This window comes from Clarias gariepinus, chromosome 11 (assembly GCF_024256425.1).
Source record: "Clarias gariepinus isolate MV-2021 ecotype Netherlands chromosome 11, CGAR_prim_01v2, whole genome shotgun sequence".
Lineage (NCBI taxonomy): Eukaryota > Metazoa > Chordata > Actinopteri > Siluriformes > Clariidae > Clarias > Clarias gariepinus.
This window is the reverse complement of record NC_071110.1, coordinates 24,278,463-24,299,945: the sequence shown is the minus strand read 5'-3', so window position 1 is coordinate 24,299,945 and position 21,483 is coordinate 24,278,463. Positions and strand designations below refer to the sequence as shown.

The window sequence follows — 21,483 nt, the reverse complement described above, 5'->3', positions numbered from 1 at the left end:
TGGGGGCAAAGGAATACATGTTTAATCAACAGGGGAAAATACATTATTCTATAAGCAAAATTTAAATTAATTAACACATTTTATTAAAGAAACAACATCTCATATTTTATCCAAATAAAGTTATATTTAATTGTATGATACACCCACAAAACAAGCTTGTTACAGCAGTTATAGACTTTCATTGCCTTGCCAGCCCCTCTTGAAGTCTCTTACTTGACTTAGTTTCCTGGCTTCCAGTCGAGCATACTGTAGATCATTGATGATTTCCATCCTCCATCTGTTTCGATCTCTTGCTATTGCCTCTAGATGGTTTAAAGCTTTGTTCCATTTTTTTATTTTAGGCTCCAGTAGGTGTTCTTTGGGCATCCTCTCTTTCTTTTTCCTTGAGAGTTCCACTTCAGTGCTTGCGTTGTCATGTTGTTTGCAGGTTCCCTCAAGGTTAATCCTAACCACCTTCATTTCATCACTACTGGTTCTTGCTCTGTTTGTTTCCAGAACAATGAATTGGTTGAATGTCTGTGATTTCTGAGTGCTTCTCTTGGAGATTTTGGATTCATATAGCAGAACTGACTTAATGTTTAAGTGAAACATTTTCAGCTTTGTCCTTGTTGAGATTATAAATATGGTCTATTTAAACTGTATAATCAAACAACTTTAAAAATAGTTTTGTTTAAGACGGCACAGTGGGGGTTAGCACTGTCGCTTTGCACCTTCAGGGCCGAGGTTCGATTCCCACCTTGGGGTCTGTGTGCTTGGAGTTTGGACTGTTCTCCCACAGTCCAAAGACATACAGATTAGGCTAGTTGGCGTTCCCAAACTGCCCATAGTATGTGTATAACCATATTTTTAACATTTTCATGTGTTCTATACTGCTTTATCCTGTATACAGGGTCGCAGGGTCCTGGAGCCTATGCCAGGAAACGGGGTACACCCTGGACGGGTGCTAATTAATTACGGCAATTTGGTTACTTCACATGTCTTTGGACTCTGGAAGAAAACTCACCAAGAATGGGAAGCACATGCAAACTCTATGCACACGGACCCGAAGCGGGAATCAAACCCAGAACCTGAAGGTGCAAGGTGACACTGCTAACCACTAAACCACTTTGCCGCAGACAACTTCCAAAATATAATTAATATTTCTTACAAGATTTTATCCCTTATTATGATAGTTGGTGAAGTTAATCTTTATTATCTGAGTTTCTTTGATATTCGGCTGTACATTTGCTGTCAGTAGTGTTGTTTATTTTGTATCTGACGGTTGGTTGGTACTTGAGGTATGGACAAACTATCAGCTGCAAAATTGAGGTCATCTAGCCTCTGAAGGTTCACTGGATCCCATTTCGTTTCCTTTTGTTGTTTCTTTCATGATTCATTTAATGGACAACAGGAACAAGAAAGGTGCCATCACAGTCTTGTTTTATGCTGGTGTTTACCGTGAAGCTCATAAAAAAATTTTCCAGCATGCAGAAGTTTGCAGGTCATCCTGTCATTGAAACATTTTAAGATTTAGATCAATTTCTTAGGGATGCCATAATGTTTCATAAGGCTCCAGAGGGTTCTTCAGTCATCATTGTCAAATGCTTCTCGAATCTATGAATCTATAAATGATTCCATTTGACAAACTGCTTACTGACTATTCTAAAGGTTGCTATGTGGTCAGTGATGATGTTTCTCTTCTAAAACCAAAAGCTAAAAACTGTTTATTGAAGGATCATTAACATGATTCTATTTTTGACCTTCCTTGCTACTAACTTTGAAAGCTTTATGATGTAACCTTCATCCCATCCCTGTGACATTTTTTCCTTCATCCCTGATCTTTTAGAACAAGTTGTAAAAAAAACAAAAACATATGCGGATAAATTTGGAATTCATTTGAGAACTTTAAGTGGAATGTTGTCTGGTTCTGCTGACTTTTATGATTAAAGCATCTTAAATGAATATTTGCTGTCTGGTTTGGATGTTCTCACGAATTATATTCAAAATTATATGAAGCCTCTGTGATAAAGTGGTGCATCTAATAGTGTAGGTCAGTTAAGTAGCTTGTTAAAATGCTGTGCACATCTTTTTAATTAATCATATTCCCTTGTTAAAATGTTCCCTTCTTTGTATTTTATTTGGTGATCTGTAAATTCTTCATCTAGTTTTTTGGTGATGTCATTAATTAGCATCTTATTAAACTTGGTATACTGCATGAAGTACTGTAATATCCTAAAGTATCTACATGGATTGTTTTGTTGTAAAACATAAGTATAATATTGCTGCAGTTTATTCATGAAGTTTTGGGTTTTAAATACAACTATATTAAAATGTGTTGCATGTGGGAAAGTGTTTGCAGTTAAGAAAAAAAAAGTATTCACCCAAATTGTTATAGATTGATTACAGCACTGACATTGACTATACAACACATACAACTTTACACAATAAATAAGGTTAATATTCATAAAAATGACTAATCCTACCGTTATTATCTTGGTCTTGCATGGCGTAAAAATAATAGTAATAACTTAAAAATAGCTTAGTTGAAAATGGCTAAGAGGGTTAGCACTGTCACCTTGCACGTCCAGGACCAGGGTTCGATTCCTACCTTAGGGTCTCTGTGTGCATGGAGTTTGCATGTTCTCCCTGTGCTTGGTGGGTTTCCTCCAGGTACACTGGTTTTCTTTAACAGTCCAAAAACATCTATATTATGCTAATTGTCGTTCCCAAATTGGCTCGCAATGGATTGGCACCCCGTTCAGAGTATACCCCGCCTTGTGCCCTAAGTCCCCTAGGATAGGCTCCAGGCCCCCCGTGACCCTAGGTAAAGGATAAAGCGGTATAAAAGATAAGTGAGTGTGTTTTGTGCAGCCTGTACTTTTAGTATGCTCATTAAGCCCAACCTCCCGTCCATGGCACTGAGATCATGTGACCCGAGACCTTATTATATTATTATAGTTTCCTTTAAAACAACCATTGTGGCAGACACAGGGCCAATTCACAAAAAAGACAAGCTTTTTACGGAATCTGGCAAGAAAATTTTTCACTTGTTTGGGGGTGTGACATCTGTTTGTTTTGACAACTTGTCACGTGACTGTTGCATTTGCATGCTCATTAATATTCATTAGTTTCTCCCAAAATGGGCATGTACACAGGATCAGCCTTGTCTGTGTTCAATTATTTTAATAATGTTTATACTTTTTGGCTCTCATTTTTAGTCTAGTCCTTGTACCTGAGCAGTCTCAGAGTAATGTTTTTTGTTTGTTAAGCCACACAGTGACCTATAAATCATTTAAGCATTAAAAAACATCTAACTTAAGCCACGAACTATTGAGAAACAGATGCAGATGATGAGAGATGATCAGAATAGTGATTTGTATGCTGGTGATGCTGAATGCTGAGTGGTTGGAAAAGACGAGAGGAGAAATGAGGTTGCTGCTGAGGCATAAACAGCAGATCTTTAGGCACATTTGTTACAATTAATTAAATTTTTTATATGGAGAAATGAGGGGTGGCTCAAGACTTTGCCACAGTACCATACATAATATTAAAATGGTCCATGTTTATTTGATTGGGAAATGTGCAAAAGAGACACACAATTCAAGTATTAAAAAATACACTTGTTTTCAAAACTTGATAGATAAGAAAATGTAAAATATTTTTTTCTTGACTGGCACAAATCTAATATAAAACGAATATGACTTACATATTCGTGCATTGTTCCAGAAGAGTAACTGACACTAGATTGAAAGGGTTTGTAGTCACAACGAGTGTCAGATGGGCTTTTAGTCACCTTATGTGATGGTTTATTTTTAAGACTCTCACACAAATTGACTACAAAGTGTTCTACAACCGTCTGTCCCTGGCCACAGTAGAAACATTTCTGCCTCAAGTGACACATTTATTCATGCACATCATGTCCTATTTTTTTTTTAGTGCATTATCTCGTGAAATTGACCTGTGCCTGAATTGATTCCCAACATGGTATTTTATGGTGAAGTTTAAATCAGCTTAGTTCAAAATATGGGGCATAATAAAGGATGTCTCTGAATTATTTCCAAGTGGCCTGTCTATGAGATGAAATGTTTTCGTTATTTTCTTGAGTGCATGTAATAGCTTTTATGGGTGGGATTTAGTGTTCTAGACCCAATCACAACCCATAACCCTGTATGGAGTGTCTGAATACTTTGTTAGTAAAGGTCTTCATGTTTCAATTTGCTGCAGACTCATCACCTTATGATGCAAGCTTGCTGAAACATTTCTTTTCCGACTTCAAAGCTTTTGTGTACATTTGCATAAGCTGTTTCTGCCTTTGCTTTCGCTCTTAAGTTTCTCCTCTAATTGATTTTTCTCATTCTTTATGTATAGTTGTTTTCCCCCAATACTGTTTGAATCTGTTGGTGAGTGAGCTCTTGAAGTTTTCTGATGTTTCTCTATCTCTGAGGCCATTCACTTTATATTTTAGTTTTCAAAATGTAGCTTTTTTGGCTCTTAGTTTGCACTCAGATCCAGTATATGCGTCTCTTTGTCCAACTATATGTCCAATAAACTTCTATGTGTATATACTGTATTCTATCTGGTTATTTCTGGTGATGTTTGGTGAGACCCATGTTACTTGTTACAGTACCTCATTCATTGGGCCCACACATTATTTGCTTACCACTTTATTTTTCCATAGTTTTTAATCATATAATTTGTTCATTTCATTCTAAGGTTGGCTATGATCAGTCTTGAGCTGAATAATTCTTAATAGATCATGGTTTTTGGGCATCTTGTGTTAACATAAAGCCCACACCTACAATATGTCTTTATTTCTTGATGTCCTGAGTCAATGATTGTGCCACCATCTGCCTACTGTATTTCATCTCTTACAAAGATGTCCAAGCACTTACAGATATTTCTTTGTAGATCTGCTACACCTACTGGATGGTACGTCATTCATTCTTCTTCCAAAATCTCATCTTCCAAAAGGTGGATGTTGATCTGGCAGAAATGAAGAGATTTCAGCAGTGCAGAGTCTAAGCTGCATTATTGAATGTTAATGAGGAACATCTGCCTTACAGGTGCTAACCCCCTTAGCCATTATACAGGTCCCTACTGTATGTAAGCTGGTACTATAAAAACAATAATGTATTAAAATAGTGCATTAATATAAACCTGTGATTTATCTCGCAACTGGAAATAACTGAGCTGAGGTTTTTTTTTTTTTTTTACTTTTCCCACAGAACTGGATTTATCTATTACAGTATGTCTAAATTTACACCCTTGAAGCAGGAGTCAGCGATTCTAACTAAATAAACTGTTTGTCTAATTCAGCACACTGTATATCCCCTCACGGTCTGGTAGCTTTGTGCTGATAAAAAGAAAATCTGGTGTATGCAATGAAATGAGAACATGATCTAAAAAAAAACAACTTATAATTGCATCTAATAAGTATGAAACAGGAAAGAAATAAAGATCTTATACATTGATTAAATAACATTAGAGGACCACAGTGGGAAATGTGCTTTACTTCAACAGCATGAATTTATTTGCTCCACCTTAAAATATAGTGACCTGATGTGAGACAAATTTACTCATAAAACCAAACACAATGGTAGAATAGACACAGACACACACACACACATGGATTGGGGGTTAATGAAAAAAATTATAAAATCAACAATTCCAGAAAACTTAAAATCTGGGCAGAATTCGTTAATTTTTCAAATCAAAAACTGTCAGAAAAAATAGTTTTTTACTCAATGACCTCATGTTAAATATGGCCTTGCTGTATGAAATACTGAAAGCATTCCGTATTTAAAAAAATATACACAACCTTTTTTACTATACCTTTAATAACACAGTGCTGACTACACAACCTTGCCTTTTAGTAGGGTTTTTTTTTTGTCCAACACAAAATCTTAACATTAAATTGTGCAGTGATTTGCATTACACTTACAGTATGTCCCATGCTTAACATATTCAATTTTGCTTTTTTTTTTTTTAAGTTAATTAATGTATATGCCCTGTGCTTCTTATATTGTGTATTTATTTATTTTTCTAGTTACTTGAATGTCTTCATTCCAAAACAAAGCCATTGTCTTTGCCACCATCTGTCTCCCATGGAGCGACATACAGTAGTTTGGATGAGATATTCAGTCTTGTCACATTCAGGGAAAGGCAGCAGCGCTCGTATTTCAACACCAATTCATCACTTCACTCTGGCGCAATGCCCTGGCCTTCTGCTCCATGTTTAATTGGCAGCTCACTGTCACTTGGGCTGACCTCCAGGGTCTTCTCTCTCAGCAGGCTTTCTATATTCCTGAACACTGAATTTTCTTTGTGCTTCCCTAGCAGCCTGGTCACCTCCTGTCAAAAAAAGAAATAAATAAATATATTAGTCGTTCTGTTTAATCACAACCTGCTTCCAGGTGACACTGCACCTCTTAAATGAACGTCCCAGCTTTCAGCGTTGTACCTTACATCCAGACAACGAAGCAGAGGTTACATTTAATTGGCTTACATTTAGGTTCTCAGACACAGTTCCTGAGTCATGCTTCTGCACTCTCTCAAGCACAAGGCTATTAATAGCTGAATCAGTGCTTTGTTTCTTGTCTTCAGCTGAATCAAGCTCGAGTCTGGCCCGGAACAACTCATTTAGACACACTTGTATGACCTGGAGCATAAAAACAAAGCAGAATTGACATCCCGAAAATGCTACGAAAATAAATGGTGCATGGGTGTATGGGCCTGACTTGTACCTTAAAGAAAGCCCTTTGGAAAGCAACAGTTGGGTCAAAACTTAGTTGCCCGGTAGATATGTGAGCAGCACAGTGCAGAAGCAACAGAGAGAAAGATCCTACGGACTGCAGCCTCTGCTGGCGCACGTACAGAGTACCATCCGTCTCCTAGAAACACAATCATGTGTTGCCTTTATGAAAGAGATGTACCGCCAAGACAAATGTTTTTGGGCATATAATAATACGATTCAAGTTCAATGATCCCATCGTAATTTTTATACTAATAATTATTTCCAATGTTTATATAAATTGTCTTTATTTTAAGCTGTTGTTAAACCATGAACTTAACTCCATCCCTCCCACGGATTTCTAAACCTCATCTTTTTTTTCCTTAAAAGACGACTCACAAGTCATACAGTATGAGGTCAGTTAAAGTAAAGAACTGTTTTTCTTTGCAAGTACTTAGCACATAGATGTTTGACAGCATACTTTCATGCAACATGAACATTACATTTACATTTAGGCATTTGGCAGACGCTCTTATCCAGAGCGACTTACATTTTTATCTCATTACACATCTGAGCAGTTGAGGGTTAAGTGCCGCGCTCAAGGGCCCAACAGTGGCAACTTGGTGGTTGTGGGGTTTGAACCTGGGATCTTCCGAACCGTAGTCCAATGCCTTAACCACTGAGCTACCCCTGTCCCTACAATGTAAATGTAATGTAAATGTATGTTCTCCCTATGCTTGGTGTTTTTTTTTTTTAGGTACGTTTCTTCCCACAGTCCTGAGACATTAGGCAGATTAGGCTAAGTGGTGTTACCAAATTGCCCGTAGTGTGTGTGATTGTGTGTATGTGTGCATTGGATTGGTGCCCTGTGCAGGGTGTTCCGCCCGCCCCCTGCTAAGACAGTTTGCATTTTTTAAATAAAAAAAAAAATTCCCTGATACATAGGGAATCTATACATATACATGTAGGAAATCTATAATCTATACATAGGGAATCCATCTCTTGTGTCTCATTATTAACAAGCATTCACTGTTGAGCCAACTAAACACTTTAGCTAGCTAAAAACGTAGACATTAGTTTTAGTCCTGTATATGCATTTCCTTTGGCAAAAACAATTCTGGGTGCATCATTTCATGCACTTCCCTTCTTACCCTGACATGCCTATCACTCTGGAATAGGGTCAGTATGAACTCATCAGACCACCTGACCCTTTTCAATTGCTTCAAAGTCCAATCTTTACGCTCTCTAGGAAACTGAATCCTCTTTTCCACATTGTGTGTAGACATGCTGTAATTTCTACTGTCTTTTTTTTTTTATAGTGTCATCTCACCAACCATTAAAATGACCATTTATGTTTTTGTTTTTTTCTAACACATTCCTTCCATGAGGCTGATGGATCTGCACTATCCTTCCAGGTTTTAATAATGCGCTAAAGGGTTCTTAATACAATTCTCTTGGTGGTTCTCTCTAGTGGTTTCATTTGCTCAATACAAAGGCAAAATGACTTTTTTGGCCGGGCAGTTTGGCCAGACTATAAAGCAAAATATAGTCATAAGGTTGTGTGTAACTGCAGCTTGACACTCCTCTCATTCCCCAGTATCTGGCTGCACATTAACATTTTTTTTAATCATTTGTTCTTACAAAAAAGCTGCTTATAAATAATGGCTTTGGATGGTTTAAAATTATTTATGGACAGTGCTAACCACGTGCCACTGAGATCATTTTAATTGGATTTAAATGATCATATAAGGGGATTGTAAAATGATTGTAAAATGAATTATTTTTGAATTGCCACTGAAAACCTAAAAATATGTTAACTTGTGCTTTGATGTCCTAGGGTGAATGTCTCCTGGCCAACCATTTTCTATTACCTGAAGCATCTTAACAGTGCAAAAACATTCTATAGAATTTAGATAGGATTATTATTTTTTATTTTTTTTTTCCTGATTTTCTCCTTAATTTAGTCGTATCCAATTCCTCCCCATCACTAGGGCGCTCCTATATTAAACTACTACCACCACTCAGTCGGAAGCGCTGAAGACTATCACATGTTTCCTCTAGACCAGGTGACGCCACATCTTTTCGAACTGCTCGCTCACGCACCATTGGAGGCGGCGTAACACTCAGAGGACAGCTCTATCCACTGACGCCCCTTATTGGCTGTAATTAATGTGAGACCTGAATGAAAGTACCTCTTATCCCTCCGCTCTGAGAGACGAAGAGGTTAGAGCATCACCTGGGAATTGAACTCCTGATCTCCGGATGATAGACCAAGTACTTTAACACTGTGCCACACAGAGCCAAGCACTTTAACACTGTGCCACTCGGCGCCAAGCACTTTAACACTGTGCCACTCGGCGCCAAGCACTTTAACACTGTGCCTCATGCATGGGGCAGTGGTGGCTCAAGCTGTTTAGGCTCTGGGTTCCTGACCAGAAGGTCGGAGATTTAAGACCCAGCACTGTCAAAGCTTCCTCCCTTGAGCAAGGCTAGTGAAATTATCTGCTCCAGGGGTCCTGTATCCCGGCAGACACTGTGCTCTGACCCCAGTTTTAGCATTCTACATAAAACTTTTACCCCTAACAAATTACAGAACCATTTCTATAGACCCATTTCTAAAGCCTGATTCTTAAAAAAAAACGAAAGGATAGCCTGTATTATTGTAGCAGGGGATTATATTAAAAGACAAAGGTAGATTTTATTCTCATAACTGATATTCTCCACAATCAAAAGTCCCAGTTTGACTTGAATGCCTCATAAAATCTGGGATACTAAAGTTCTATCGGATTTTCATTCTTTTTATATAAATTCCACCTGATTTGTTCTTTTAGACTTCTACAGAACAATTTAAACCGGGGATTAACATGACACACGACCATAGACGCAAATACATGAATATGTTTAAAACACAGAAATATCAGTAGTACAAGTGTGAGTAGAAGACTAAATATTATAAAAGTTTACATCTATAGATAATATGGAAGAGATTTCTCCATCTTTAAAACAAACGTCCAGTAGTATTATATGCTTACTTCGGCCATACCTGGTAATAAAAGGAATTGCGGAAGGCATTGCAGCAGTAGTTATTTGTAGGCAGACTTGAAGCGATGTGTAATTTCACTGCTGGTGCCTGGAAGGTACAGACCCAAGCATAACTAATCAGAGGTAATTTCCAATACATTCCAATATGTCATTGTTCATTGGCTGTAAAATAAAGCTCACAATAAATTAAAATGAAGAAGTGTGTGTGTGTGAGAGAGAGGGAGAAAGAGAGAGAGAGAGAGAGAAATAAAAAGATTCAAACCACTCTGTGTGTGTGTATCAGTTGGAGAAGCAACTGGCCGTGCTGGTAGATCAGAAACTCCCGCGGGTTAAGTTTGTCAGCACTGACTTTCACAAGCTCTCCCTCGCAATCCCACTGCGCATCCAAAAAATCGATAAAGGGGCAACCTGATCCTACAGCGCAAACACACCATGCTCAAACCATTCATTGTCAATTAAGTAGACCAACTTCTAATAACTACAAAGTACAACCAAGCGTTTCGTAACACAGCAAGTGGTCAAAAAGAGTGTAGGGACTGACCCACGTGCTCACCGCTCAGCAGACCTGTGTCCTTTGCTCGAACTTTGAGTGTCTCTTCTAACTCTTGGATAAGCTGGAAGATCGGAGAGAGCTCCAGGACACTTGCCCATTCCTCACCTGGATGATGTCGTTGAGCACAAAGCAGCAATAATTATTTCAAAATTTTTAAATGCAAATTCTCCCTATTTCTAAGTATTGATACTAAAATCTAGAGCATCTAGAAGCATATGACCTGTAAAAATTGCCGCTTAAATGAAAGCATTCCGTCCAAAAATAAATAAATTTAGTGTACGCAATCGTGGCGACATAGTGGTGTAAAGGATAGCACTGTCGCCTCGCACCTCCAGTAGACGCGTTCGATTCCAAACTCTGTGTGCATGGAATTTGCTTGTTCTTGGTCCCTGTGCTTGGTTGCGTTTCCTCGGGGTACTCTGAGTTCCTCCCACAGTCCAAAGACATGTACAGCAGATTAGGCTAATTGGCGTTCCCGAATTGCCCGTAGTGTTTGAATGAGTGTGTATGTGTGTGTGGCCTGCGATGGATTGGCACCCTGTTCAGGGTGTACCCTGCCTCGTGTCCCAAGTCTCCTGGGATAGGCTCCAGGTCCCCCTGCGACCCTGAATACAGGATAAATCGGTATAGATGAAGACTGAGAGAGTTTACGTAGGTAATCATGTCAAATTCATGGTGCAAGATCTTAATTTAGCATTTTTGAATAATAACCCTTTTTCAGGTTTATGTCGTTTTATGTTAAATCTAAATTGGCCAAGTTTCATCTGAATGACAATTATCATTGAAAGATTTGATTTCAAAAAAGTTACAGACACTACTATACATAAAAGGGCATGAAATTGTATTAAGCAAATATGTTCTTTTTATTTGATAAAAATCTAAATATGTATGCATATTTAGAAAAAAGTATTAAGTATTATATAACATGGTGTTATATGATCCTATCTAATGAAATATTTCCATTCCTCTTTAGTCTTTAACAAATGGAAAAGATGCCTACCTGACAGTTTGGGGATGGTCATGTGCATGGGAAATGGTGTCTCCTTGAGATTTTGGGCCTCTGTATGAGCACAAAGTTATGACGGTTAGCTGAAGCGCTTGTCACTAGAGATTTGATGGTCAGAATCTTGCCTTACCCTGATACTGAGCGGGGCTTACATCCTGTTCTCTGTGGGTAGGGGATGTACCGTACAATGCAGCTTTCAGTTCATTTTGCTCGCTCACAGACGAAGCCTTTTCATGATCTTTCAGTGATTGAGCAGAAACTGCTGCACAGCGAGACAGATTGGCATCTGTGCACCAAAAATCAAATTAATATCACAATGGCCAGCTAGAACGCAACACCTTACAGAGCAAAGATGAGGAAAATACAAAAACTGCTGCTATGACAAGTTTAACTCATTCATACTTTCAATACCTTTAGCTACAGGGACTGATTCAGTCCATGCTCTAGAGCTTGTGTCCCTCTCAAACACATGCTTCATTGGCAGGTCTGCAAAAAAAAAAAAAAAAAAAACATATTAAAGACTTATAAAGAACGCAGGACACTAATTTCCATTTCTATGTTGACTTTTGTTGTACCGGAGCTCTGCTGGCTTTGGGCGCTGGTAAAGAGACTGGAAAGTTTGCCATCCTCGAGCAGCTGAATGAGGCGCTCCAACTGAGGGAGCATCTTCTGCTGAGTCAGGGCCACTGCTTTCAGAGGGTTTTTTCTGCCTCTATGTTGCACCATACCATAATCCTTATATGAGAATGACCCTAATAATATGGCCTATTGAGAGCAGAAAAACATGAATATAGAACTTGTATATGTCTGATACAATGCTATATATAAAGCAGCTCTGGCTTATCCATACAATATGCTGATGTGTGAAATCATCTCGAAGTGCAATCAGCCTTGACTGAGCTCATTGAGAGTCCAGTGTGGCGTGTTTAACACGTTGGTGTGCAACGTCTTAAACACGTGTGTGTGTGTGTGTGCGCGTGTGTGTGTGGTGTTTTACCTCTGCAGTATCAGCACGGAGCTGGCTGAGCTCACAGGCCCAGTGCACTGAAGAAAGAGCAACTTCCAGCTCGGTGTATCTCTGCTTTAATTGCTCCCACAGTTCCTTCTGCCTCGCCTGTTCATCCTGCAGCACCCGTTCATCCTGTAACAAGTACAAATCTGTGCTCACTACATTGACTGTTTTATGGCTTATTTGCAACGTTGAAACGGCTGGAGAAGTTTACAGTAACCTGTTGTTTTGGTGTAGCATAGGTTTCTTGAATAAACTGAGAACGAAGTGGAATCTAAGGAATGCAGAGACAGGGTTTAATATTTTCCTTTTAACAAACCACAAAACGCTAGACACAACAAGATGCTTTTGGTTCAGACAGAATTTTGGCCTTTAGGGAGACTTTTTTCTTATTTGCAATTAGTTTTTAAAATGTTATGTCATTGTTACCCTTTAATATATATATAAAAAAAAGTTTTTTATAATGTTTATAAATGCAAAGAAATACATAAATATTAGGGATGTAAGGACTAAGGACCACATGATATAATAATAATAATAATAATATACTTTTATAATAATAACTTGGAGGATGTTAGATGAGTAGGAGGACACATCAAGATGGTGTTTGACATTTTTGTCTATCTGTTTGTTTGTGCACACATCACGGTAAAACTACTGAAAGAAGGTAATGGGGTTTGAACAGGTGTATTTGGCTGAGCTTGAGGTACCATATAGGCCTTGTTTCATCACAATTGTCCCATGGAAAAAGAAGATATGCTACTTTGAATTTAAAGGTAAAATGCCCTTATATCATTTTTTTTAAATCAAATAAATCATTAGTTTGTCTCAAAATTCAACAGATGTTGCTGTAAATTTTTTAATACAGGCTTATAAGCGTGCTTCACGGTAACACATAAAGATTTCAGTTTAATGCAGAATTCAACAGATGGCATTGTAAAGTTTTTAAAACACGCTTATGAGTGTGCAATTAAATTCCACCCTAATAAAGTCACAGGACAGATAGTACTGTATATAACTAGAAAGAAAAAAGAAATGATTTTGTAGCTAAACATGAATTGGCACACAAGTAGTGTGATAGGTATTACAAAAGTGAATGAAGTTTTTCTTCTCCATCCCTATTAAATACCTTTACTGGTTTAAATGATGAACCCAATAATAAAGTTAGTGATGAAAAACCACTATGGCAATTTCCTTTAGAAATAGTATACAGAAGTATTCCCATTTGCTTGTTTCCTTAACAAAGCCCAAAATGCAGGTAAAAATGGTCACCACAGCATCAATTAAGCCCCCATTCCATTCTTTTATTATTATTATTACAAATAATATCATGATAGCTCTAAATAATAATAGAGCAGACATGTGGCATTAAGCAGTAGTGAGTGGCAGGATGCAATATAGCTAATTTAACACATTTATAAATTCATGAAACTTATTGTGAATCTTAGAAATGTTAAAGTGCAGGATGGTGAACTGTTTGTTCTAACAGACTCAGATGGATGTTAAATGATGGAGAGAGATCACTGCTTAGGATAGCCTAAGAATGGGAAGACCTGTGATAAGCCTTGCCCTAACCAAAATATTATGCTGATTGTAATGCAAGAAACTCGCAGACTATGTGAACATCAGACACGGTTGCCGATCCCCTTAGGAGCAAAACCATAAGCTATCATTTGTTGGTTGTTGTAGCAGTAACACTAAAAGCACAGAAGGCTTAGCTAGAACGGGAAAAGTTAGCCTCTTTAAATCATTGAAATGAAGATGGGTCATCAGCAGGCGAGAAAAACACGAGCTGTTAGCGCAACACAGAGAAATGAAGTGTAGAATTCAGAGAAGCTTAGTACAGCTGTCTCATATACAGACAGACCCTGATGTACTGCCAGTAGCTGCTTACCATTCTCTAAACATGAATAATGAGCCTGCCTGGGTGGAGAGCACTGACAACCTGGCATCTAAGTGTTCTGATGATCAGAAGTGCAGCTCCGGAGCAGCAAATGTTCTGAAGGCTGATATTAATGCTTCGCTACTGAAACTGGATCTTTCACAGTTGAATGAATGCCTAACTCATTTCTTGGAATAGTTACTCAAGCGAGCGACTGGGCTATCTTACAAAGGATTGACTTCATTAAGGAGCTCTTATGCACACTCAGATGTGCAGTGATGCTGCAACACGAGAAAAAGCCACGCATATTGGCTGCAGTGGGAAATGTAGAAACACAAACGTTCTCACCAACTATACAGGCAGGTACAGCCCTGAATATAAATGTGTGCAGCATGCAGCCAAATATAAAGGAGCTGGCATGGTTAGGATTTGATGCTATGGTGGACGTGCTGTTGAATTCTCAAATCTAATTTCATTAAGCTCAATGTAATGTGGTATGAGTTCTAAACTATGGAAGCTACACCATTCAGCAGGAACATTTGTACCAGTGCCAGGTGAACTGAACAACACCAAAAACCATGTGTGAACCAGTAAACAAAAAGGCCAAAAGGCCAGCCTGCCAGGTTCCAGAGAAAAGCCAATGCAGCACAAAAAAGTTAACACTGGCCACAAATGAAAGGCACCAGAACACCCAGTGCACCACAACCTGCCTTTCACTGGTTCTCAATCTCAAGGCCTTCGACCAAGACAAACAATTCCAATCCATGGAGGCTCCTACCCATAGCTGTCAATGTCCTGGTGTCAGACACTACACCCCCTACCCCAGAGGCCCTGTGGATCCACACCCTGGTGGCCCAAGAGAAACCCAAAACCTAGGTGTTTTAAACATATTGGCTGATTGCTGTACGTGTCTAACATGAATCATGGTTGATATGCTACATGTACAGTATGTGTAGAAGTTCTTGTATAGGAGAGTCTTCAGGAAAGAAGGCTTGATACCCTTATGTGTCTTCGTCATATGACAAGCTGAGTTTTTTTATTACCTTTAAGATTAAAAAAAAAATTAAATAAGTCAGGAAGAGGAACAACTATTTAAAGGTGTTGGAATGTAAATGAGTTAACAGGAATTAATTTGTCTGATGATTGATGCTTAACTTAAAACGTCTTAAAAATGCCTGACAAACAGTTGTAAATTGCATCAAGCAAAGAAGCCAACTAAGAAGATTTTTATTTACTGACATTGGGTTTTAAACTGTCCCATGCATTGTTAAAGAAGGATAGTGCTGAAACCTGAAGTTAGGTGGGAAACAAATGTGGTCAGTAATAAAATCGATGAAGGGAGATCTAATGGTTGGTGAAGTTTTATCCCCAAAAAAATTTACATTTGAAATGATGAAAATAATTAATAGTGAAAGCAAGAACATTTACACACACACACACACACACACACACACACAGTGTGATATGATACCGTGATTTCAGTTTGCTAAGGAGGATAAAGTTTGTATTTGATTAAAGCAATGAAAAAAGAACATGTGGCGTGTGGAGTCCAGATTATTCCAGAGTGATGGATGTGTCAGAGTAAGAAGAGAAGTGCATGAAGTGATGCATCGACCTGCATAGTCGCCACTGTACAAACCTGGAGTGTTTGTTTATCTCTTTTTGAAACAACCCTAAATTTAAATGACATTAATTAATCTGTATAATGAGGACAAATGACTGCTTTAAAAAACACAATGTTTTTTTTTTTTCTTAAAAGGTGCAGAAGGTCTCCAATTTCCAAGCAAATAATGATTACAGAATGGAAACTGAACCTACTGCTAAGCAGTTTAAGCAAAATGTCATATGAACACATGGAAATGTACACGTCCCAAACATGGTATTGGTGCTAAAAAGTCTCACCTAGGTGAAAGAGTGAATTTTCAGATATGCTCACATAACACCATTTTTCATAATACCTAATGATGTTATCACCTGATCCATGCTTTATTTTTTTGTAAATCTTCATACACATTTATATTTTTATGAGATAAAAAGAAACATTTGCTAAATACAATTTCATGGCCTTTTTTTTTTTTTATTTAAATCTTTAATCTTAATGGTCATTGAGATAAGCTTGGCCAATTTAGGTTTCACATGAAAAGACATAAACCTGGAAAAGCGTTTTATTCTAAAATGCAAAATTTAGATATTGCAGCATGTGTCTGACATGGTTACGGACACTACAGATGTTTAGCTTTTTAAGCTTTTACCAACAACCAATTTAAGCAACACTTACAGTGTTCATATGTTTCTAAAAGCTTACACCAATATTACTATCAATACTCAAAGAAATATAAATAATTTGCGTTTTAAATTATTATTGTTTGAAACGAGACAATATAATGCTGAAAAATTGCAATTTCTCTGAAGTTTTAGCAACATAAAAAAATAATAAAATCAGCACTAATACTAGTGTATTAGCTGACATTTTTTCACCTAAACCATCACTACAGCCATATGACATATGATTATCAATCCAGTGTCTGTTTTGGGAATCTCCATAATAATATACTGTACAGGTAGTGTCTAGGGAAGCGAGCGTACAGTAAGTGTTGAGACTGACCTGTTGCTCATCACCCCGAGGTGTGGACTGATCTTGCTCCCACTGCTGCCTTGCCATAAACACACTCACTCTGTTTAACACTGAGGTCAGTTCAGCATACCAGTCACGCTGCTGCTTCCACTCTTCATCATCACCTGCGCAAACACACACATTCATGGGATTCATGCTCTGTTGTAAACCCATCATCACCACTGCTTCTCAATAGTGTTTAGACATCACCTCCAGTAAGAGTGAGTAGAATGTGTCTGGGCAGCAAGAGCGAGAGCTCTGACGTCACAGCATTTCTTCTCTGAGCTTCTTTATAGACTGCTTCCTGTAGCTCGGCTGCTGCCTCCTTTATTTTCTTCTCGGTGTCTCTCCACATAAGCTACAGTAAAACACACACACACACACACAATGATTAAGGCCTTTCGACTCACATTTAGCACCATCTCTTATCTATCAAGCCTGCTGTGAGCTTCACATGATCTGACTCCTCCTGAAGGGCTGTGTAAAGGCACTCCCGCAGAGTTCTGTCAAAATCTGCCACCAGTTCCTCCTCCTTTACCCTCTGCTCTCTCCAGAACTGAGCCCTCATTCTGCACTCCTTTTGTAAAGCCTCTGCCTGCACCAAAGACACACATATACATCCTCTCAGCACGTACAGCCTTTGAGAAACATATAATGTAAACAAATTTGCTCACCAGCACCATGTCTGGAGTTTCTCTTATGTTCAGGCACTGGGACGCGGTCACTGGGACGACAGTCCTGTTCCACACATCTAGCTGAACTCCTACCACCGGGGCCACAACCCCTGTTACAGGGTCTACAGTCTGTGCCCCAAAGCGGATAGGAACCAGCCCTGGACACATTCATGCTCTTGATGAGAAAGCAGGTTATATCATTCAGACCATACACATAGTCTTGAGTCAGCCATGCCACTCTGACATTACTTTTGCTTTCTTCTTACAAAAAAAATAAAAATGATGGTGGTTTTTAAGAGTCAGCCATAATTTGACTATTTGCTAAAAAGCATAGTGGGGGTGTCAGAATCAGAAATTCATCAGCTTTTACTAAGCAGTTCATAAGAGTTCGATTTCCACCTCTGTATTCGTGAAGTTTGCAAGTTCTCCCCATGCTTGGTGAGAATCCGGTTACCTCCCACAGTCCAAAGAGTGCATAATGCAGAGTACAGTAGGCTAATTGACATTTCCAAATTGGCAACAGTGCATATGTGTTGGTGTTAGATTGTCTCCCTGTCCAGTGTTTACTCTACCTCATGCTCCACGCCTCCCACAACCCTGTACAAGATAACTGGGTATAGAGAATAAGTGAGTGAGTAGGAGAATATAGTTTTCAGTCAGGTGGCTAGGCTAACCAGTTTTTTTTTTGTTTTTGTTTTTTTTAAATATGCCTCACCCTTGCCATCTGCATCTTCCATGGTTCCAGCAAGAGGCACCATACACCCTGACATCCAATCCATCTGTTCTCCGAGAACAGGGACTGATAATCCAGAACCTCCAGGGTCCGGATATTCAAATCCCGGCAAAGCAGGCAGGGACAACTCCATGCCAGGCAGACTGATATCACCTACAAGAGGAATATACTGTATATGTTATTATTATTATTTTTATAAGAAAAAAATTAAAGCTATGTTTTGGAAATAAATAGATAAGTAGGTAAGTCAATAGTTTGGATTAAAATTTTCTTCATTATAGAACAATAGTGAATTTTATTAAAACTATGAAATAACACATATGACATTAGGTTATTAAATAACAATGACAACCCAAAAGACAGCTACTTCATAGTCTTCCTTGCAATAACAAGATTGAGATTATTACATATTTTGGTGCCTTCAGCATTGCTTTACAATGTAGAAAGATTTTTTTTTTTATCTCGAAAGCCCATTGAAATAGTTGCATCCAAATGTTTGATACTTGTGAGAGAAATGTTAAACCACTAGAATATATAAAAGTATAATGTATAAGAATTACTCACTAGCAAAATATTTAAAATATATAAAAATGCAATAATGCAAAAATTTAATAATGCAAAAGTTTAACTAAGTACAGTAATGTGCAGTACTGTATGCACATTGTGTTGCTTGTATGACCTGGTTATTAATTTTTTTTTTATTACAAATGTGGTGGGGAAAAAAAGGGAAAGGGTGTAAGAACACTACAAGGTGCCCTCCTGCATGATGATGCAAGTGGACTTTTTCTATAGTCTTATAGGCTGTAGTCTTGGCATCAGGTAGTGATTAACATACTGTATTGTACAGGTTAGTGCTTTTTAATTTATGACTTAAAAGTTATTACAACTAGACAAACTGAAAAAAAATAAACCATTTATTTCTCATATTTACTTACATTCAAATTTAAAAATACAAAGTTGCACTAGACAGTCACTGATGCAAATGAGATTATGTGATTTTGTGCACTTTGGATAATATTAGGTTGTTATTGAGGACACATTCACAGCAGGCTATTAAGGTTTAAACTTAATATGCATTTTTTTTAAGTGTTTACTCACATCAAATTTACTGTGACTGTTTACTCACACCCATTTACCTAGACTGCCTCCATCTTCAGCCACCCACCAAGCCCACTCCTGCCGAGCCTCCAGACAACTTAGCAGCTGAAGCATGCAGTGCTGACTGTTTCTCCAGGCTTGCTCCAAGTCTAAGGCAGCTGCCTTCACTTTGCTGATCTCATTGTGGAGCTCCAAACTCCCAGATTTCCACTCATCACTGTAGGCCCGTATGAGCTCCACCACACGTACCCGTGCACCAAGAGCTTGGCTGTCCAGCAGAGCCTGGAAACCTCCTGCATGTGGCACCACTTTTCCCCCCCGGATGCTGCCTCCACCAGTACGCACCAGCCTGCCACTCAGGGGCTCAATGAAGGATTCACCAAGCAAGAGACCTCCTACTGGGAGAACTGCACCTACAACACAGACGTACTGTAAATGTCATTTTGAAAGTCCTAGGTTACATATTTGCATATGTAGACAAAAAAATGTATTATTCATGGTCTGACCTGTATGTGAGTCCAGAGTAACACCAGTGATAAGCACCACATTGCCAGTGCGAGGATCCAGCATTGGACAACCAATCTGAATAGGCTGTTGGAGTCGCGTCACAGGGCACACATGAACACCACCTACCGGGTACACCATCCCTGTCTGGGGGTGGATAGTGACTGCCAGGATTGAGACAATTACACCAGTTTCATAATCATACATGGGTCCCCCAAATACAAGCTTTTGTCCTGTTTGGAGGCTTTTCAACTTGCATTGCTCTAGCAGATCAGAATGCCGGGATGAAGGGTAGGGAATGAACGGAAGCACTGGAGACTCCCATTTTCCCACTTCACCTAAGATCAATGATGTTAAAGTCATGTCCAACATTTCACGTACAGTACTATAAACATCATGACTCAGGTGTATCTTGATAAATAAAGCACCCCCGACTTACCCAGACAAGCATCGGCTGTGTAGATAAGAGTGGAGCTAGAGGGGTCGAATCCTACATTCCCAGCCACAGGAAGCACGCGGCCAGTCTGAGTGTGCAAGAAGAAGTCAGAAGGCACAGGCATGCTGTGGCCGCTAGCTAGGAGCATGTGGGCATTTGCGATTGGATGGATGAGTCCTGTGCAGGGGTCCACGTGGACGGTATCAGAAGCCCGGACAGACCCATCAGGTGCTGTATCGGTGCAATGTTTACAGTGTGTTACCAATCAATCATTTTCACACACCAGTGAGCAGTACCTCCTATATTCAATTACCACTAGATGGGGTAGTTCACTTACTGGACATTAAACAAATTATGAAGTATGAAGTATATAACGTAAGTCTGGAAAACCATTAAGTTCATCAGACTGTAGGCAAACATACTTACAGTCTATAAATAAATCTAAGAGTTTCTAATTAAATTATTATATTTAGCAGAAATTAGACCTCTTGATTCTAACTCACAAATTACATTAGCCAATAGGTCAGTCCCTGGCCTAAAAAAAATTAATGCAATAAAAGGCTTTAACTAAGTTTTAACTTTATTAGGAACAAAGAAAAACCTAACATGAAATGTGGAATTACTGTATATCATTACATTATTAGGTTCACGCAAAGAACATGCAATGCTGAAATTCTTATTGTTATTCTTGTTAAGATTGACTTCTTTCGGCTGGAAACATAATCAAAGGTTGAAGTAAAAAAAAAGACGTTTGTCAGCTTGTTTAAAACTTGTGACTGATCGATGCAACTTATGATTTGTGGACACGGGCAGTTACTTAACTGGTTAACAGCCCCCACACGCTATTATCCCAGAGCGTTAGGTATATGCAGTGCCTGTAGAAAGTATTCACCACCTTATTTATCTTTTTTCTGTCTTGCAACATGATATCATGTAATTTTTTTTCTATTCCTTTTGATGGGACTCTTTACAGAAATAAAATGAATGAATTGAAATTCTTCAATCCTAATTGATAGGTATTCACCCACACTTCCTTTTGCAGCAAGTAGTTTTAAGGGGTCACAGACGATGAAACATTTGCTGACTTTGTCACTGCACATTTTGTCCATTCCTTTAAACTGAATAGAGAATGTTGGTGAATAGCAATTTTAAGGTCATGCAACAAATTTTTAATTAAACTTCAGCCATGTAAACTATTTTTTGTATTTTTATGAATTTGCTTT

The 21,483-nt window shown here is 38.5% G+C and overlaps 1 protein-coding gene across 1 annotated transcript; it reads right to left on the bottom strand.

Annotated features, from left to right (window-relative positions):
* Positions 1-5,938: 5,938 nt before the first annotated feature.
* Positions 5,939-20,408, bottom strand: si:dkey-103g5.4 (uncharacterized). The gene is made up of 19 exons (XM_053506915.1): positions 20,264-20,408; positions 19,827-20,162; positions 19,359-19,733; positions 18,205-18,375; positions 17,490-17,647; positions 17,270-17,410; positions 17,026-17,173; positions 16,807-16,940; positions 12,308-12,451; positions 11,886-12,075; positions 11,722-11,796; positions 11,441-11,596; positions 11,305-11,364; positions 10,293-10,409; positions 10,014-10,165; positions 9,753-9,839; positions 6,723-6,869; positions 6,485-6,637; positions 5,939-6,330 (listed from the first exon to the last, which is right to left on the bottom strand). The coding sequence occupies exons 1-19, from the start codon at positions 20,406-20,408 to the stop codon at positions 6,178-6,180; spliced, it is 3,042 nt and encodes a 1,013-aa protein (XP_053362890.1). The 3' UTR covers positions 5,939-6,177.
* Positions 20,409-21,483: the final 1,075 nt, after the last annotated feature.

Bases quoted from the DNA above. Each gene is read 5' to 3' on its own strand.
- si:dkey-103g5.4 (XM_053506915.1), bottom strand. From the start codon at position 20,408: ATGCTCCTAGCTAGCGGCCACAGCATGCCTGTGCCTTCTGACTTCTTC. The intron at 17,411-17,489 runs GTGAGCAAATTT...TCTTTGGTGCAG, and splicing joins AAACTCCAGACATGGTGCTG to GCAGAGGCTTTACAAAAGGA. The intron at 12,452-16,806 runs GTCAGTCTCAAC...TACTTGTTACAG, and splicing joins CTCGGGGTGATGAGCAACAG to GATGAACGGGTGCTGCAGGA.